At 39.3% G+C, this 18,906-nt stretch overlaps 1 protein-coding gene across 2 annotated transcripts in view; it reads right to left on the bottom strand.

The window, feature by feature from the left end:
- Window positions 1–18,906, bottom strand: part of ATG2B (autophagy related 2B) — a 516,631-nt gene that overhangs the window by 166,578 nt on the left and 331,147 nt on the right. For both annotated transcript variants that reach the window (XM_053697497.1, XM_053697498.1), the window contains exon 31: window positions 10,952–11,181. In XM_053697497.1, the coding sequence (XP_053553472.1) occupies window positions 10,952–11,181 (230 nt within the window). The remainder of the gene's footprint in view (window positions 1–10,951; window positions 11,182–18,906) is intronic.

Genomic DNA, 18,906 nt, shown 5'->3' with positions numbered 1-18,906 from the left:
TTTAGAAAAGGAATTATAATATCTAAATTCTGGAACTAGTTTTTAAAGATTTAAAGGGACATGATACCCAAATGTTGAAACACCTGAAAGTGATGCAGCATAGCTGTAAAAAGCTGACAAGAAAATATCACATGAACATCTCTATGTAAAAAAGGAAGATATTTTACCTCAAATTTCCTAAATATTCACACCCCACTGTAAAGAGAATTTAATCAGCCATTCAGGATGCTTGACCCAGGACTTGCAATGGAGTGTGCATCAGGCATGTGAAGGCACAGTCATGATATTTTCCTATTCAGTTTAAGTAGATTTCAGTGAAATCTCATGAGATCACAGCAAAGGCAAAGCATTACTTCAGCACTGCTGATGCCGATTGGCTGCTGTTTTTTTCTTCTTCAGCAGCTGAAGTCTAAGTGTTAACACAGCACTTACTCTGGTGAGCTGAAGAAATTTTGAGATAAATTATCTTCCTTTTTTACAAAGAGAGGCTCAGGTGGTATTTTCTTGTCAGCTTTTTACAGTTATGCAGCATTACTTTCAAGTGATTTAGCATATGAGTAGTATGCCCCTTTAAGGCAGTGGTAAGCAAGCAACCTTTTGGTAGTGCCTTGTTAGTCCTTTGGAGTGCTGAATACCCAGACATGCAAACAGCAGCCTCGCTTGACATTTAAAAGCATGTTATGTGCCATAAGCTGCTGACCACGGCTGGATCATACAATAAGATGCATCTGCCATCACATTGTGGCACTAAGCGGCATTAAAGGGACAGACTACACCAGAATGTTTATTGTTTTAAAAGATAGATAATCCCTTTATTACCCATTCCCTAGTTTGGCATAACCAATACAGTTATATTAATACACTTTTTCCCTCTGTGATTATCTTGTATCTAAGCCTCTGCAGACTGCCCCCTTATTTCAGTTCTTTCGACAGACTTGCATTTTAGCCAATCAGTGGTGACTCCTTGGTTACTCCATGTGCATAAGCACAGTGTTATAAGCACATGAACCTACACCCTCTAGTGGTGAAAAACTGTCAAAATGTATTCAGATATGAGGCGGCCTTCAAGGGCTAAGAAATTAGCATATGAACCTCCAAAATAAAGCCTCTTTCTTTATATTTTTATGCAAAAATAAATAAATATATGACAGTCGTTACTTATTATACTTGGCATAATTACAAACCTACAATTTAACATATTGCCAGGAGGATCAAATATTTAAATAGTTTATTCAAAAACATTGTGTATAACTTTCTGAGACATTACTAAATAACCATCATATTTTAAATTATAAAAAGCTTGAAAAGGAAAAACAAAATTTATGCTTACCTGATAAATTCTTTTCTTTCCTGGCATGGAGAGTCGACGATTCCATTAAATTACTGTTGTGAATTCAGCTCCTGGCCACCAGGAGGAGGCAAAGACATCCCAGCAAAGTTTTAAGTATCCTCCCACTTCCCATAATCCCCAGTCATTCGGTCGAGGGAAAAGGAAAGAGAAGAGGAACCCAAGGGGTATAAAGGTGCCTGAAGGTTACATGAAAATATTGTTGCATTAAAATCATAAAAAGGGCGGGTCGTGGACTCTCTATGCCAGGAAAGAAAATAATTTATCAGGTAAGCATAAATTTTGCTTTCTTTCCAATGGCATGGAGAGTCGACGATTCCATTCAATTACTGTTGGGAAACCAATATCCAAGCCAGAGAGGACACAGAATGAACATGGAAGGAGAAATTAGGTAGGTGGAACTGAAGGCACCACCACAAGAAACGCCTTTCTCCCAAACAAAAAAACTCGTGAAAGAATATGCAAATAAGACCAAGTGGCCTTATAGATTTGTGCCATGGAAACTTCGATCTTAAAAGACCAAAGAGAAGAAAAGCATATTTAGAGAGAGAGAGCTGCAAACCTCTCAGGAGACTGCAGTACAGCATCCTTATAGGCCAAACAAATGACACTCTGCAAACCAAAAGAAGGAGTAGTTGCAAAGGCCATTTGACCCTTGCTCCTGCCCGAGCAAATAAGGAAGAAGAATGTCTAAAATTCTAAGAAGTTTTGGAAACAGACTCTAGGGCACCACACACCTCAGCATTGTGAAACAAAATCCAATCTGAGAAGAAGTATTAGGACAAAAAGAAAAATAAATAATAGAGAACCTTTGTAAGAAGCACCTCAGCCCCCATTCCTATATTGTAAGTCTCTATACATAAAACTGTACATCTTTAAGACATACTCTGATATGGGTATAAAGAAACTGAAGCCAGCAGAAATGAGAAGCTGCATGAGGTTCACAATAAGACTAATAAAGCGTGACCACAAGATTGTAGTATACCTCAGAGTAAACTCATAAGTATAAAGCTCCGATAAACAGAAACTGTTAGAAACATAAGCACTAAGCATATCCTTTTCGTCTACATAAAAAGAAATGCCCACTCATAAGATCGTAACTTATAAAGTGCATCACATCGAGACTCGCTCTGAGACTCCATTTAGGAGCTGAGCTAATAAGCGCTCTAAGTCTACAGCCCACCGGCGGGTAAATGAACCACCACATAGCGTAAATAAAAATGGCGCTGAAAAAAAGTGTGATTGAGATCGAAACAACACATACCGTGAGCAGGAATAGGCACGGGCAAAGACTGTGGTAAATATTTTCCAAAATACAAACCTTAGTGAAGGACACCAAGGTCTACATTTAGCTACCAATCAGCCAGCTCTACCCAGGTGCTGAACCAAAGATGGGCCGGCTACTAAGCTTACATTCCCGCTTTTTCAAATAAAGATACCAAGAGAATGAAGAGAAATTGATAATAGGAGTAAATTAGAAAGTTGCTTAAAATTGCATGCTCTGTCTAAATCGTTAAAGAAAAACTTGGGTTTAGTATCCCTTTAATGGAATCAAAATCTCCATCAATCTTACTGGATTATACATTATATTGTGTGTGGTGCAAGAAATGTTAAAGGAAATATCACCATTTTGTTGGCTTTAGGGCATAAAGAATACAGTAACAATAATTGTCATAGAATGCTGGCCTCTTTGTGACCTGTTAGTTTGTGAAACCACACAAGTTTCTTAAATTTCATTATTATTAATGGTTAAAAATCTAATCTTTCAGAGAGTATTGTTTTAAATCTAATTATTAACTCATATAAATATGTAAACATGAAACCAGGATTAAAAAAAATGTATAGTAGTAGTTTTTAAATCAGACTATGGGGGCGATTTAACAATGTCTGGCAGGCATGATACGCTGTAGCGTATCATGTCCGCCAGACATCATTGAATGCGGACAGCATACGGTGTCCGCATTCAGCATTGCACAAGCAGTTCTAGTTAAAATTACAAAATGGTATTGAGTATTTTTATTTCATGACAATCTGGGATATCAGAATAGCTATCGTCTTCAATTGAAGAAATTAAAATTGGAATACATTTATAACTGAGGTAAACTAGATATGTGCAAAAGCAGGACACAAGCTAAAATTACCACTATGGCTTCCTTATAATGAAGCTCTAGAATATCTCAGGTGGCTGCCTGTTGAAGTGAACTGCTGTTTTATGGTTCACCTTTGCATATAAAGAAAAGCTCCAGGGACACAGCGCAGCAGCAGCTTGCTTCTTGAATCTTCCCTCTCTCGTCTCACTCAGAGTCACTTTCCTGCTACTGATAAAAGTAGCCCCAACAACGCAAAACGTGTCGCCGCGTGCATCAAGGAGGAGTCAGGACAGGCATTCATCTGTCCTACTCCTCCGTAGTCCCTCCCTGCCACAAAACGGGCGACGGACACTGCAAGGGCCAGTCACGGACACCAGTGTCCATTTACAGGCACCTTGCTTATCCCTGACTGTGAGCCCTCCACTTACCAAAGGCAACGGATCTACAGCCTGCGGGAGTCTCCCCTTCTATTTAAGTATATGTACAGAGCTCAAGCTATACGCTACAAAACAAAAGCCCATACAATCTTTATATAAAAGATCTACAACAAGGGCAGTTAAGTGGGGATGTCTGTTCAACACACACATACTAACTGAGCGGTAATGAGATATTGTACAACGGTCCTGATAAGGAGAAGTCGGTAGAGATGTCGAATACAGATGCTATAGAGCTCCCGGTCATTACAATAAATGATATCCTCAGCAGAGAATATAACTAATGTCCCCAGACTCTTTCAAGAGAGTTTAGAATGTGTACTCCGGTCTCCATTTAGCAGAACTCTCTGTGACGGAGAAGCCGGTTAGCCCAGCCGCTATATAGACTGCTAATAGAATAAAAATGCCATGCTGCTCTATTAAAAGATATCCTCAGTAGGGGATATAAATAATGTCTCCAGAGCCCGAAAAAAACAGACCTTACAGGGAATAGAAAGTGTGAATTATATAGCAATGTCACACACCATAAAGCCAGGGCTCTTAAAGGGAGACTGAACCCAAATCTTTTGTGATTCAGATAGAGCATGCAATTTTAAGCAACTTTCAAATTTACTCCTATTAACACATTTTTTCATTCTCTTGGTATCTTTATTTGAAAAGCAAGAATGTAAGTTTAGAAGCCAGCTCATTTTTGGTGAACAACCTGGGTTGTTCTTGTTGATTGATGGATACATTCACCCACTAATAAACAAGTGCAGTCCAGAGGTCTGAACCAAAAACTGTCTGGCTCCTTAGCGTAGATGATTTCTTTTTCAAATAAAGATGGCAAGAGAATGAAGAAAAATTGATAATAGGTATAAAATAGAAAGTTGCTCAAAATTGCATGCCCTATCTGAATCCCAAAATAAAAAATGTGGGTTCAGTATCCCTTTAACAGTAAACTTGCCCGGCAATGGAGGCGACATAATCCCTGTCCCTGGTAAAAACCAGATAGCTGCTTAGCCGCAAATATATCCTAAATTAGCAGCTATATATACAATAAAAATACAAACCCCTTCTGAGGGTAGCAGGCCCCACTAGGTCCCTGAATATCCCAGTTCATCTTCTATGATATTTCTGATCCTGTGAAATATATATGAAAGGACTTACCCCTCCAGGGTCTTCTGCTTTGGAGCAGTCACAGCAGTACCAGGTCTGTTAGCCTCATCCGACAGCTGACAGGGACCTGAAGATACAAGAAAAACAGAGTAACCAACCCTGGTTTTCTATAAAAGAGGTTAGCATAATTGTTGAAATTAAAGTAAGGACTACCTCACTGACCTCCAACAGCTAAAAGCCCCCATTACTCTTACTAAAAAGGATTACATGGATACAGCATTGCCCCCAATCCTAGCTTGCAGGGAAAAATACCCATTAAAGGATTAAATACTTGATTTCCTTCAGACACCATCTTCACACATCCATCCTAGATGTATAAGGCAAAGAATGACTGGGGATTATGGGAAGTGGGAGGCTACTTAAAGCTTTGCTGGGGTGTCTTTGCCTCCTCCTGGTGGCCAGGAGCTGAATTCCCAACAATAATTGAATGGTATTGTGGACTCTCCATGCCATCAGAAAGAAAGTACATTGTTAAATTTATAGATTAGAATTACTTCTGTTTTGAGAAGCAACATAGTCCTATTCCTACCCCACTTATAAGCAGGTGTCGTGTCAGATGGACAGCATCTCAGGACAGAGAAACTGTACTTATTTTCCAGAAACTAACTTGCCAAAGATACTCTCCTTTATCAATAGCTGCTCTATGCTAGAGATATACAGTACTTAGAAAACAAGCCAATCAAGGAATTTTTTTCACTACCGATTACAGCATGCAATACCATCAAATCTGCCATATAGTACAGATGCAGCTTTAGAAGAGACGGTAAAAAAGGGATGTAAATGTTCCTTTAGGAAAGGAGTGTCTTTAGGTAACATCTTGGCACCCACACAGCTGAAAACAAGGCAAATGAGGGATCAAAGCTCTTGGTTACGTTTCAAGGGAGTTTTTCGATGTAATAATCACTCCTGTAAGGCCTGTGAACATGTTACAACAGGTGAAGGCTTCAGAAGTGAAGTAACAAACAAATCATATAGACACAATAGGTGTATGAACTGTAGAAGTAAGAACACCATTTACCTAGCAGGTTGTGAAGTTTGTCACCTACAGTATGTAGGGATGACATCCAGAGAAACACGTGTACGAATTAGGGAACACCTCTCGGATATTAAAACTACAGGGAGTGCAGAATTATTAGGCAAGTTGTATTTTTGAGGATTAATTTTATTATTGAACAACAACCATGTTCTCAATGAACCCAAAAAACTCATTAATATCAAAGCTGAATATTTTTGGAAGTAGTTTTTAGTTTGTTTTTAGTTATAGCTATTTTAGGGGGATATCTGTGTGTGCAGGTGACTATTAATGTGCATAATTATTAGGAAACTTAACAAAAAACAAATATATACCCATTTCAATTATTTATTTTTACCAGTGAAACCAATATAACATCTCAACATTCACAAATATACATTTCTGACATTCAAAAACAAAACAAAAACAAATCAGTGACCAATATAGCCACCTTTCTTTGCAAGGACACTCAAAAGCCTGCCATCCATGGATTCTGTCAGTGTTTTGATCTGTTCACCATCAACATTGCGTGCAGCAGCAACCACAGCCTCCCAGACACTGTTCAGAGAGGTGTACTGTTTTCCCTCCTTGTAAATCTCACATTTGATGATGGACCACTGGTTCTCAATGGGGTTCAGATCAGGTGAACAAGGAGGCCATGTCATTAGATTTTCTTCTTTTATACCCTTTCTTGCCAGCCACGCTGTGGAGTACTTGGACGCGTGTGATGGAGCATTGTCCTGCATGAAAATCATGTTTTTCTTGAAGGATGCAGACTTCTTCCTGTACCACTGCTTGAAGAAGGTGTCTTCCAGAAACTGGCAGTAGGACTGGGAGTTGAGCTTGACTCCATCCTCAACCCGAAAAGGCCCCACAAGCTCATCTTTGATGATAACAGCCCAAACCAGTACTCCACCTCCACCTTGCTGGCGTCTGAGTCGGACTGGAGCTCTCTGCCCTTTACCAATCCAGCCACAGGCCCATCCATCTGGCCCATCAAGACTCACTCTCATTTCATCAGTCCATAAAACCTTAGAAAAATCAGTCTTGAGATATTTCTTGGCCCAGTCTTGACGTTTCAGCTTGTGTGTCTTGTTCAGTGGTGGTCGTCTTTCAGCCTTTCTTACCTTGGCCATGTCTCTGAGTATTGCACACCTTGTGCTTTTGGGCACTCCAGTGATGTTGCAGCTCTGAAATATGGCCAAACTGGTGGCAAGTGGCATCTTGGCAGCTGCACGCTTGACTTTTCTCAGTTCATGGGCAGTTATTTTGCGCCTTGGTTTTTCCACACGCTTCTTGCAACCCTGTTGACTATTTTGAATGAAACGCTTGATTGTTCGATGATCACGCTTCAGAAGCTTTGCAATTTTAAGAGTGCTGCATCCCTCTGCAAGATATCTCACTATTTTTGACTTTTCTGAGCCTGTCAAGTACTTCTTTTGACCCATTTTGCCAAAGGAAAGGAAGTTGCCTAATAATTATGCACACCTGATATAGGGTGTTGATGTCATTAGACCACACCCCTTCTCATTACAGAGATGCACATCACCTAATATGCTTAATTGGTAGTAGGCTTTCGAGCCTATACAGCTTGGAGTAAGACAACATGCATAAAGAGGATGATGTGGTCAAAATACTCATTTGCCTAATAATTCTGCACTCCCTGTAGAGTCCCGACTACCCCCCTGGTGCAACACTTCAATATGGTCCATAATAAACAAGCGGAGAGCTTTAAATGGACCATTATAGAAGTAGTTAACACCAATCAAAGAGGAGGGGACAGAGATCAGGCACTGGGGAAACGAGAGGTTTTTTGGATATTTCATCTCCAAACCAGATATCCTAAAGGTTTGAATTCATCCTATGACCTCATTAATTTTTGGAATTAATATGTAACATTTGAATTATTATGCAACACCGAAAATAACGGTCTGAAGTTTTCAAATTTGGTGGTGCATAAATAAATAATTATTCATTGAGATATTTCAGATATATAATAGGAGAGCACTAATTTAATTTTCTGAAAGTATACTTTGAGTAGTAATTCTCAACTTTCATGTATATGGATAATATTTTTTAAATTTTAGGACTCAGGTTGATAAGCTGTATGTTATAGAGTTACACCAAATAATGCTAATAGTTAAAGAGCACGTTCAGATTTTCTTATTAACTGTTGTATACCAATGTTTTCACTGGCTTTAAAATAATTTTTTTTCTTATAAAGAATTTTTCTATATTATGCTTGACAATGGTGGAAGGTAAACACATTATAGAAATAAATGATCTAATGACAATTTCTTATGTGTAAGTGTATAGATATGCTATTGTATTAAGACAAGTAGATTGCTATAAGGTTGCTCATGTATTATCAATAATTCTTTAATGTGTGTAATTCACTCTGGATTATGTGTAACTTAATGCAGCACTTTTTTGTAAAATTGAGAATCTAATTATTTTGTTGCAATCAATGTATAAATGTTAAAGTGTGTCATGTAAATTGTTAAGGTCAAATGTTTAGCTAGATTTAAAGAGGAGGGCTAATGAAGCCTACCTATCACTTAGCTAAGTTGGACAGCAAAGAAACAGTTAAATTTAAACATGTAACCCTAGCCAATTAAATGGTTTTACACCTCTTAAATAGCCCAGTAGTGAGAAGGTGGTTAGGAAGCTATGAGTACAGCAGCTAAGCCGAAACGCGTAAGCTTGCACTAAGGGCATGTTTTTGTTTTATGTTCATGTACCACTTTTAAGGATTTATTAAAGCATTGAAGTTTTAACTGCAAGTTCCGGACTTTGTATATTTCTTAGAGATATACAGTACCACACATTCTCTCAACATGCATTTAGTTTTTTTATGATTGAAAGGAGATTAGAATTCATATGTATCACCAGATCAGAAGCTTCTGTTACGTGCCGTGTATGATTACAGCACACCACTCGTAATATAACCTACAGAGCCAGAGTCTTATTAGTATTGTTTATTTATAAAGCACCAACACATTACACAGCGGTGTAACATTAAGTATACTGGAAAAGAGGTGTGTGTAGGGAGCTCCTTTGCTTGGTGTTACATTACAACACACCACATGCAGAAGATGAGCACACTTTTTTAAGTGCATTTTATTGTTTTATTTTTTGTTTTATTGGGGGGGTTTCTTTAACCCTGGGTTGCTGATCCCTGATTTAAGGTTTCAAGGAGTAGAACCATATATTTTTGTGATACTGGTATACGGTATTGAATGGCGATGAAAAAGTCTGATTAGTAACTTTCTTTTCTCCAATGTATTTGCTTTTTTTATTAAATGAAAGCAATCTTATTGCTAGGAATTAAATATTATTAAAGGGACAGTGTACTGTAAAATGTTCTCCCTTTTAAAACAATTATTAACAATTAACATTTTTTGATGTTATGCTGGTGTGTATTCAATTGATTACAATACCTCCTTTACCTTTATTCTGGCATTTCAAATAGTGATATCTTTCCCTAACTGCTTTTTTTATCAGATAACTACAAAACAATGCACTTTATACTAAGAGTGTGACCATGGCTAGCCTTGTTGTCTGCAGACTAGATTGACTACTCCAAATAAGATAAATGGTGATTGGAGTTTGGCTATAAAAATATAATTGATGTTAAAAGGGACAAGAATCCCAAAATTATTCTTTCATGATTCAGACAGAGCATACAATTTTAAACAACTTTCCAATTTGCTTCTATAATCAATTTCTTCATTCTCTTGGTATCCTTTATTAAAGGGGAACCAAAGCACTAGTGGGAGCTAGCTGAACACATTGACAACAGGCATATATCTGCAGCCACCAAACAGCAGCTAGCTCCCAGCTCCTCAGCCTACCTAGGCATGCTTTTCAACAAATTATACCAAAAAAAACAAAGTAAATAAGAAAATAGAAGTAAATTGGAAAGTTGTTTAAAATTGGATGCTCTATCTGAATCCTGAAAAAAAGATTCTGGGTTTCATCTCCCTTTAATTTGTTGTTATTAATCTGAAAAAAAACCGCATTTTTCTCATCTTTGAACAACCAGCATTGGGGAGCCAGAGATCTCAGATAGTGGTTTACGTACACCAAATGCTTTATTTAAAATAGCTTGCTTTTGTTTTTGACTACACTGTCCCTTTAAATCAGAAACGAAAATATAACATTAAATATGAGTAACAAGTTAAATTAGGGATGCACCGAAATGAAAATTCTGGACCGAAACCAATACCGAAAATTCAGAATGCCCCTGGCCGAAAACCGAAACAAATTATTTTTTTATTTTTTTTTAACTACAGTGTGTGTGTAGCTGAGAGAGCTTGTAGGCGGGAAAGCTCCAACAAATAGGCATGGTCACTTGTACCGTAGGGCGTGATCTGCAGTGAAACTGGTGGAGCACTACAAGGGAGACCATGCCAGTGCTGTGCTGCTCACCTTATGCCAAGGATAGACATTTAACTCAATAGAACAGGGGAGGGCTGTACATTTTTAGCCATTTTGGTCCTCTTTGGGCCGAAATTGGAATTGCACATTTTTGGCGGTCCAAATTTTGGTGCATCGCTAGTATTATTCTTTATTTAGTTCTGTGTAACAGAATCAGATTTAACCATTTTTTTTTTACCAATTATCAAAATAAAGTACAGTCCTAGAAAACTATTATATGCAAACAGTCAAGTAAGCAGCAGCTCTAAGCTGGCATCAAATTTGAAATATGCTACACAATTTTACCGAAAATAAAAGGCAAAAAAACCGAAAAAACTAAATAACCAAAAATGCCATTTTCGGCCGAAACTTTCTGCGGCCGAAATTTCGGTGCATCTCTAAGTTAAATATATTCATAATAATTCAAAATAATAGAATTGTTAGTATAACTAATTCTATAATAGTTTCAAGTTCTTTATATACAACTTACACAAAGTTATTTGCCGGAGATGCTGGAGGAAAGGTAGCGCCAAAATCCTTCCCTCCATATAAGTGCCAAACAAGGGAAAACTCCTTTACCACATAGCGTATAATTGGTACAGGGTAATTCAAAGACATTTTACTGTTGCCTAACTTTTCTGCAGGCAGGCTGAAATGGTTCTCTTTTATCACAATTATATCATCGACAAGTTTTCTGACAGACGGTTCCTGATCTTTTTCCTTAAAAATATAAAACAGAAAAATATTAAAATTAAAAACGGAAAAATATTAAAATTAAAAACAGATTGATTTCCACAATCAATGATATTTATTTGATTGTGCTTGAAAGAATGTAATTGCAAACAACTTCGGCCTTTATTTAACTACCAAACAGCAAAAACAAAATTTATGCTTACCTGATAAATTTATTTCTCTTGTGGTATATCCAGTCCACGGATCATCCATTACTTGTGGGATATTCTCCTTCCCAACAGGAAGCTGCAAGAGGATCACCCACAGCAGAGCTGTCTATATAGCTCCTCCCCTAACTGCCACCTACCAGTCATTCGACCGAAGACAAGCAAGAGAAAGGAGAAACTATAGGGTGCAGTGGTGACTGTAGTTTAAAAATAAAAAACACCTGCCTTAAAATGACAGGGCGGACCGTGGACTGGATACACCACAAGAGAAATAAATTTATCAGGTAAGCATAAATTTTGTTTTCTCTTGTCAGGTGTATCCAGTCCACGGATCATCCATTACTTTTGGGATACCAATACCAAAACTATAGGACACGGATGAAGGGAGGGACAAGGCAGGCGCTTAAACGGAAGGTACCACTGCCTATAAGACCTTTCTCCCAAAAATAGCCTCTGAAGAAGCAAAAGTATCAAATTTGTAGAATTTAGAAAAAGTATGAAGCGATGATTTAAAGAGGAGGGCTAATGAAGCGATGACCAAGTCGCCGCCTTACAAATCTGTTCAACAGAAGCCTCATTCTTAAAAGCCCATGTGGAAGCTACCGCTCTAGTAGAATGAGCTGTAATTCTTTCAGGAGGCTGCTGGCCAGCAGTCTCATAAGCTAAGCGGATTATACTTCTTAGCCAAAAAGAAAGAGAAGTTGCCGAAGCCTTTTGGCCTCTCCTCTGTCCAGAGTAGACAACAAACAATGCAGATGTTTGACGAAAATCTTTAGTAGCTTGTAAATAAAACTTTAAAGCGCGAACCACGTCAAGATTGTGTAATAGACGTTCCTTCTTTGAAGAAGGATTAGGACACAGTGACGGAACAACAATCTCCTGATTGATATTTTTATTAGATACCACCTTAGGCAGAAAACCAGGTTTGGTACGTAACACTACCTTATCTGCATGGAAAATGAGATAAGGGGAATCACTTTGTAAAGCAGATAACTCCAAAACTCTTCGAGCCGAGGAGATAGCTACTAAAAACAGAACTTTCCAAGATAAGAGCTTAATATCAATGGAATGCAAAGGTTCAAACGGAACCCCTTGAAGAACTTTAAGAACTAAATTTAAACTCCATGGCGGAGCAACAGGTTTAAAAACAGGCTTGATTCTAACCAGAGCCTGACAAAACGCCTGAACATCTGGAACCTCAGCCAGACGTTTGTGCAAAAGAATAGACAGAGCAGAAATCTGTCCCTTTAAGGAACTAGCTGATAAACCCTTCTCCAATCCTTCTTGGAGAAAAGATTATATCCTAGGAATCCTGACTTTACTCCATGAGCAACCCTTGGATTCACACCAATGAAGATATTTACACCATATCTTATGATAGATTTTCCTGGTGACAGGCTTTCGCGCCTGTATTAAGGTATCAATGACCGACTCGGAGAAACCACGCTTTGATAAAATCAAGCGTTCAATCTCCAAGCAGTCAGACGCAGAAAAATTAGATTTGGATGGTTGAAAGGACCCTGCAGTAGAAGGTCCTGTCTCAGAGGCAGAGTCCATGGTGGAGAGGATGACATGTCCACCAGATCTGCATACCAATTCCTGCGAGGCCACGCAGGTGCTATCAAAATCACCGAAGCTCTCTCCTGTTTGATCTTGATCAGACGAGGGAGCAGAGGAAACAGTGGAAACACATAAGCCAGGTTGAAGAACCAAGACACTGCTAGAGCATCTATCAGTGCTGCCTTGGGATCCCTGGACCTGGAACTGTAACAAGGAAGCTTGGCGTTCTGACGAGTCGCCATGAGATCCAGTTCTGGTTTGCCCCAAAGTTGAATCAACTGTGCAAATACCTCCGGATGGAGCTCCCATTCCCCCGGATGAAAAGTCTGTCGACTTAGAAAATCCGCCTCCCAGTTCTCTACTCCTGGGATATGGATAGCTGATAGATGGCAAGAGTGAATCTCTGCCCAACGAATTATCTTTGAAACCTCCAACATTGCTAGGGAACTCCTTGTTCCCCCTTGATGGTTGATGTAAGCTACAGTCGTGATGTTGTCCGACTGAAATCTGATGAACCTGACCGCAGCTAGCGGAGGCCAAGCCTGAAGAGCATTGAATATCGCTCTTAGTTCCAGAATGTTTATCGGAAGGAGTGCTTCCTCCTGAGTTCACAATCCCTGAGCCTTCAGGGAGTTCCAGACTGCACCCCAGCCCAGAAGGCTGGCATCTGTTGTTACTATTGTCCAATCTGGCCTGCGGAAGGTCATACCTTTGGACAGATGGACCCGAGATAGCCACCAGAGAAGAGAATCCCTGGTCTCTTGATCCAGATTTAGTAGAGGGGACAAATCCGTGTAATCCCCATTCCACTGACTGAGCATGCAGAGTTGCAGCGGTCTGAGATGTAGGCGGGCAAACGGCACTATGTCCATTGCCGCTACCATTAAGCCGATTACTTCCATACACTGAGCCACTGAAGGGCTAGAAGTAGAATAAAGAACACGGCAGGAATTTAGAAGTTTTGACAACCTGGCCTCTGTCAGGTAAATCTTCATTTCTACAGAATCTATCAGAGTTCCCAGGAAGGAAACTCTTGTGAGAGGGGATAGAGAACTCTTCTTTTCGTTAACTTTCCACCCATGAGACCTCAGGAATGCCAGAACAATGTCCGTATGGGACTTGGCAATTTGGAAATTCGACGCCTGTATCAGAATGTCGTCTAAGTAAGGGGCTACTGCTATGCCCCGCGGACTTAGGACCGCCAGAAGTGACCCCAGAACCTTTGTAAAGATTCTTGGTGCCGTAGCTAACCCAAAGGGAAGAGCCACAAACTGGTAATGCCTGTCTAGGAAGGCGAACCTGAGAAACCGATGATGATCTTTGTGTATCAGAATGTGAAGATAAGCATCCTTTAAGTCCACGGTAGTCATGTATTGACCCTCCTGGATCATAGGTAGGATGGTTCGAATAGTCTCCATCTTGAAAGATGGGACCCTGAGAAATTTGTTTAGGATCTTGAGATCTAAGATTGGTCTAAAGGTTCCCTCTTTCTTGGGAACCACAAAGAGATTTGAATAGAAGCCTTGCCCCTGTTCCTCCTTTGGAACTGGGTGGATCACTCCCATAACTAGGAGGTCTTGAACACAATGTAAGAATGCCTCTCTCTTTATCTGGTCTGCAGATAATTGTGAGAGGTGAAATCTTCCTTTTGGGGAAGAAGCTTTGAAGTCCAGAAGATATCCCTGGGATACAATTTCCAACGCCCAGGGATCCTGGACATCTCTTGCCCAAGCCTGGGCGAAGAGAGAAAGTCTGCCCCCTACTAGATCCGTTAACGGATCGGGGGTTGATCTATCATGCTGTCTTAGAGGCAGCAGCAGGCTTCTTGGCCTGCTTACCTTTGTTCCAAGCCTGGTTAGGTCTCCAGACCGGCTTGGACTGGACAAAATTTCCCTCTTGTTTTGCATTAGAGGGAGTTGATGCCACGCTCGTCTTAAAGTTTTGAAAGGCACAAAAATTAGTTTTTTTGGTCCTTAATTTATTAGACCTATCCTGAGGAAGGGCATGATCTTTTCCTCCAGTAATATCAGAAATGATCTCCTTCAGCCCAGGCCCGAATAGGGTCTGCCCCTTGAAGGGAATGTTGAGGAGCTTAGACTTTGAAGTAACGTCAGCTGACCAGGATTTAAGCAATAGCGCCCTACGCGCCTGTATAGAAAAACCTGAGTTCTTAGCCGTTAGTTTGGTTAAATGAACAACGGCGTCAGAAACAAACAAATTGGCTAGCTTAAGCGCTTTAAGCTTGTCAAGTATATCATCCAATGGAGTTTCTACCTGTAAGGCCTCTTCCAGAGACTCAAACCAGAAGGCCGCAGCAGCAGTGAACGGGGCAATGCATGCAAGAGGCTGGAGAATAAAACCTTGTTGAATAAACATTTTCTTAAGGTAACCCTCTAACTTTTTATCCATTGGATCTAGGAAAGCACAACTGTCCTCGACGGGAATAGTTGTACGCTTAGCTAGGGTAGAAACTGCTCCCTCCACCTTAGGGACCGTTTGCCATAAGTCCCGTGTAGCGGCATCTATTGGAAACATTTTCTTAAAAATAAGAGGGGGAGAGAACGGTACACCTGGTCTATCCCATTCCTTAGTAATAATTTCTGAAAACCTTTTAGGTATTGGAAAAACATCAGTGTAAACAGGCACTGCATAGTATTTATCCAATCTACACAATTTCTCTGGCACTATAATGGTGTCACAGTCATCCAGAGTAGCTAACACCTCCCTGAGCAACACGCAGAGGTGTTCAAGCTTAAATTTAAATGTAGACATATCAGAATCAGGTTGAAGCATCTTCCCTGAGTCAGAAAAATCACCCACAGAAAGAAGCTCTCCTGCCTCAGCTTCTGCATATTGTGAGGGGATATCGGACATAGCTACTAAAGCGTCAGAGAGCTCTGTATTTTTTCTAGTCCCAGAGCTGTCTCGCTTTCCTTGTAACCCTGGTAGTTTGGACAATACCGCTGTAAGGGTATGATCCATAACTGCCGCCATGTCTTGTAAAGTAAACGCCATGGGCGCGCTAGATGTACTTGGCGCCACTTGAGCGGGAGTCCCTTGAGCGGGAGTCAAAGGTTCTGACACGTGGGGCGAGTTAGTCGGCATAACTTCCCCCTTGTCAATTTCCTCTGGTGATAAATCTTTTAAAGACAGAATATGATCTTTATAACTTAAAGTAAAATCAGTACATTTGGTACACATTCTAAGAGGGGGTTCCACAATGGCTTCTAAACATAATGAACAAGGAGTTTCCTCTATGTCAGACATGTTTAAACAGACTAGCAATGAGACCAGCAAGCTTGGAAAACACTTTGATAAATGTAAACAAGCAAAAAATAAAAATGGTACTGTGCCTTTAAGAGAAACAAATTTTGTCAGAAATTGAAAAACAGTGATAAAAAGCAGTAAATCTTACAAAATTTTTACAGTGTGTATAATAGACTAACAGAGCATTGCACCCACTTGCAAATGGATGATTAACCCCTTAGTTTCAAAACCGGATCAAAAAAACGATATAAACGTTTTAACAGTCACAACAAACTGCCACAGCTCTGCTGTGGCCATACCTGCCCATACAACGACTTTTGAAGGCACAAAAACCCTTTGTAGAGGTCCTAAGTGTTCAGGGGACTCCTTCAGGGAAGCTGGAAGTCTCAAGCTGCAAAAACTACTGCACGATTTAGGCCCCTCCCAACCTGTACTCACAGTGAGAGGGCCATAAACAACTATCCCTAGGCAAAATCTAGCCAGCCATGTGGAAAAAACTGGGCCCCAATAAAGTTTTATCACCAATATGTAGAAAAAAACGTTTAAACACTTCCAGCAAACGTTATCTTATTTTCAGTAATGTGAGAACAGCAAGCATGATACAAGTCGTTATTAAATCACTGTAATCAGGCTTACCTTAAATAAATCCGGTATTAACAGCATTTTCTAGCATATTCATTTCTCTAGAAAAATTTTAAACTGCACATACCTCATAGCAGGAGACGCTGCACGCCATTCCCCCAGCTGAAGTTACCTCATCTTTTCAGTTATGTGTGAGAACAGCAATGGATCTTAGTTACAACCTTCTAAGATCATCAAAAACCACAGGCAGACTCTTCTTCAACTTTCTGCCTGAGGCTAAAACAGTACAACTCCGGTACCATTTGAAAATAATAAACTTTTGATTGAAGATAAACTACATAAATTCACCACATCTCTCTAGCTACTTCCTATCTTGTCGAGAGCTGCAAGAGAATGACTGGTAGGTGGCAGTTAGGGGAGGAGCTATATAGACAGCTCTGCTGTGAGTGATCCTCTTGCAGCTTCCTGTTGGGAAGGAGAATATCCCACAAGTAATGGATGATCCGTGGACTGGATACACCTTACAAGAGAAAAGACCTTTGCTATTGCCAGAGACATATTAACGGATAAAAGAAAGTGAATTTGTGGATTTATGTTGTTGCTTAAAGGGCCATTAAGTACAGATGAACTGCATAATCAATAAATTCATAATAAAAAGACAATACTATAACAATATTGAGATTGTCCCCTACATCATGTGACAGCCATCAGCCAATCACAAAATTCATATACTTATATCCTGGGAAATTTTGCTCAGTAGGTGCTGGTACCTCATAAAATGTGTGAATAAAAAGTTTGTGCACATTTTGATAATGGAAATAAATTGGAACGTTTTATTTTTAAATTCTATGCTATGTCCGAATCATGTAAGTTACATTTTCACTTTAGTGTCCCTTTAATGAAAATTTGAAGCTCAAATATATTTCATCAAATACACCGCACACCATACACTCCCTTCCCCAAGACCACTTAATTTAACAAAAACAAGATCACATTTTTATGTATATAGAATAGGTATATATATGTTACATATAAGGTTTGAAATCTCGGCATGTTGATGGTTGACCAATTTTTATTTTGATTAGAATATGTAAGTGCATACTGAGGTACTCCTAATTCAGTTCTGGCTAAGCACAAGTTTTTGGTTTGTACTAGCATTACAAAGGGGTTAGTCTGTTTTCCCTCCTCTAGATAGATATTTTTTTGTAAGTATCGTATTGTGATCAGTTTCCTTGCGGAATAAAGTGGTACCCAAACCTCCTGCATCCATAAAGACTCTCACATCTAGAAAGTTTATGGATTCCTTGCTGTACATGTGTTTAAAACATATCATACCAGGCATCTTGTTCAATTCCTCAACCCAATGATTAATTTTTCAACACTGTCTCTCAGTACTGTGCAAAAGTCTTAGGCCACCATTAGATTTGTTGTTTTAATGACCATCCATATATTTGTCGGTCTCTTTATTAAGAAACAAACATACAGGAAAATACAGGAAATATGTACACAACATATAAAAAAACTTCACAATTTTCAGAACAAAAGTCAGTATTTAGTGTGACCTCCCTTGGCACTAAGCACATCTTGAACTCTTTTGGGGAGACTGTCTGAAGTAATCTTCTGGTATATTATATCAGGCTTCTTTCAGCACTTCCCAGAGTTCTTCTTTAAATTTAGGTTATCTTTTATTTATTTCTCTGTCCAGGTGATGCCATACTGTTTTAATAAAACCACCCCTTTAATCTGCGAGTTTTTTCTTTTGCCCTCTATTTCTATTGGTGTTCCTGACTGTGTTAGATTGTTTCAAGGATCAGTAGGTTCAGACACTAAGCTCCCAGTTTGAACACCTGGGGGTTCTTTTTTGCTGTTAGTGTCTTCATGGATTCTATTATAGGTGAATCTTGAAACAATATTTACTACCTCATGTTCTGAAGTAGAATTTACCCAAATATCTTAGTCAAGGAAAACTGAGCTCCCACGAACAAAATTGGTATTCATACCATCAATATCATTTGCCTTAGTAAAATTCTGCTTGTAAAAAATTGCAATTTCTGTCTGAAATAACCATCCGTGTGTCTGGTATGTTAGAAGGATCATTCTCCTATATATGAAATCTAGAAGCCTGTGGCTTTATTTC

This window comes from Bombina bombina, chromosome 1 (genome assembly GCF_027579735.1).
Source record: "Bombina bombina isolate aBomBom1 chromosome 1, aBomBom1.pri, whole genome shotgun sequence".
Lineage (NCBI taxonomy): Eukaryota > Metazoa > Chordata > Amphibia > Anura > Bombinatoridae > Bombina > Bombina bombina.
The sequence above is the reverse complement of the archived record's forward strand: the minus strand, read 5'-3'. Positions and strand labels throughout refer to the sequence as shown.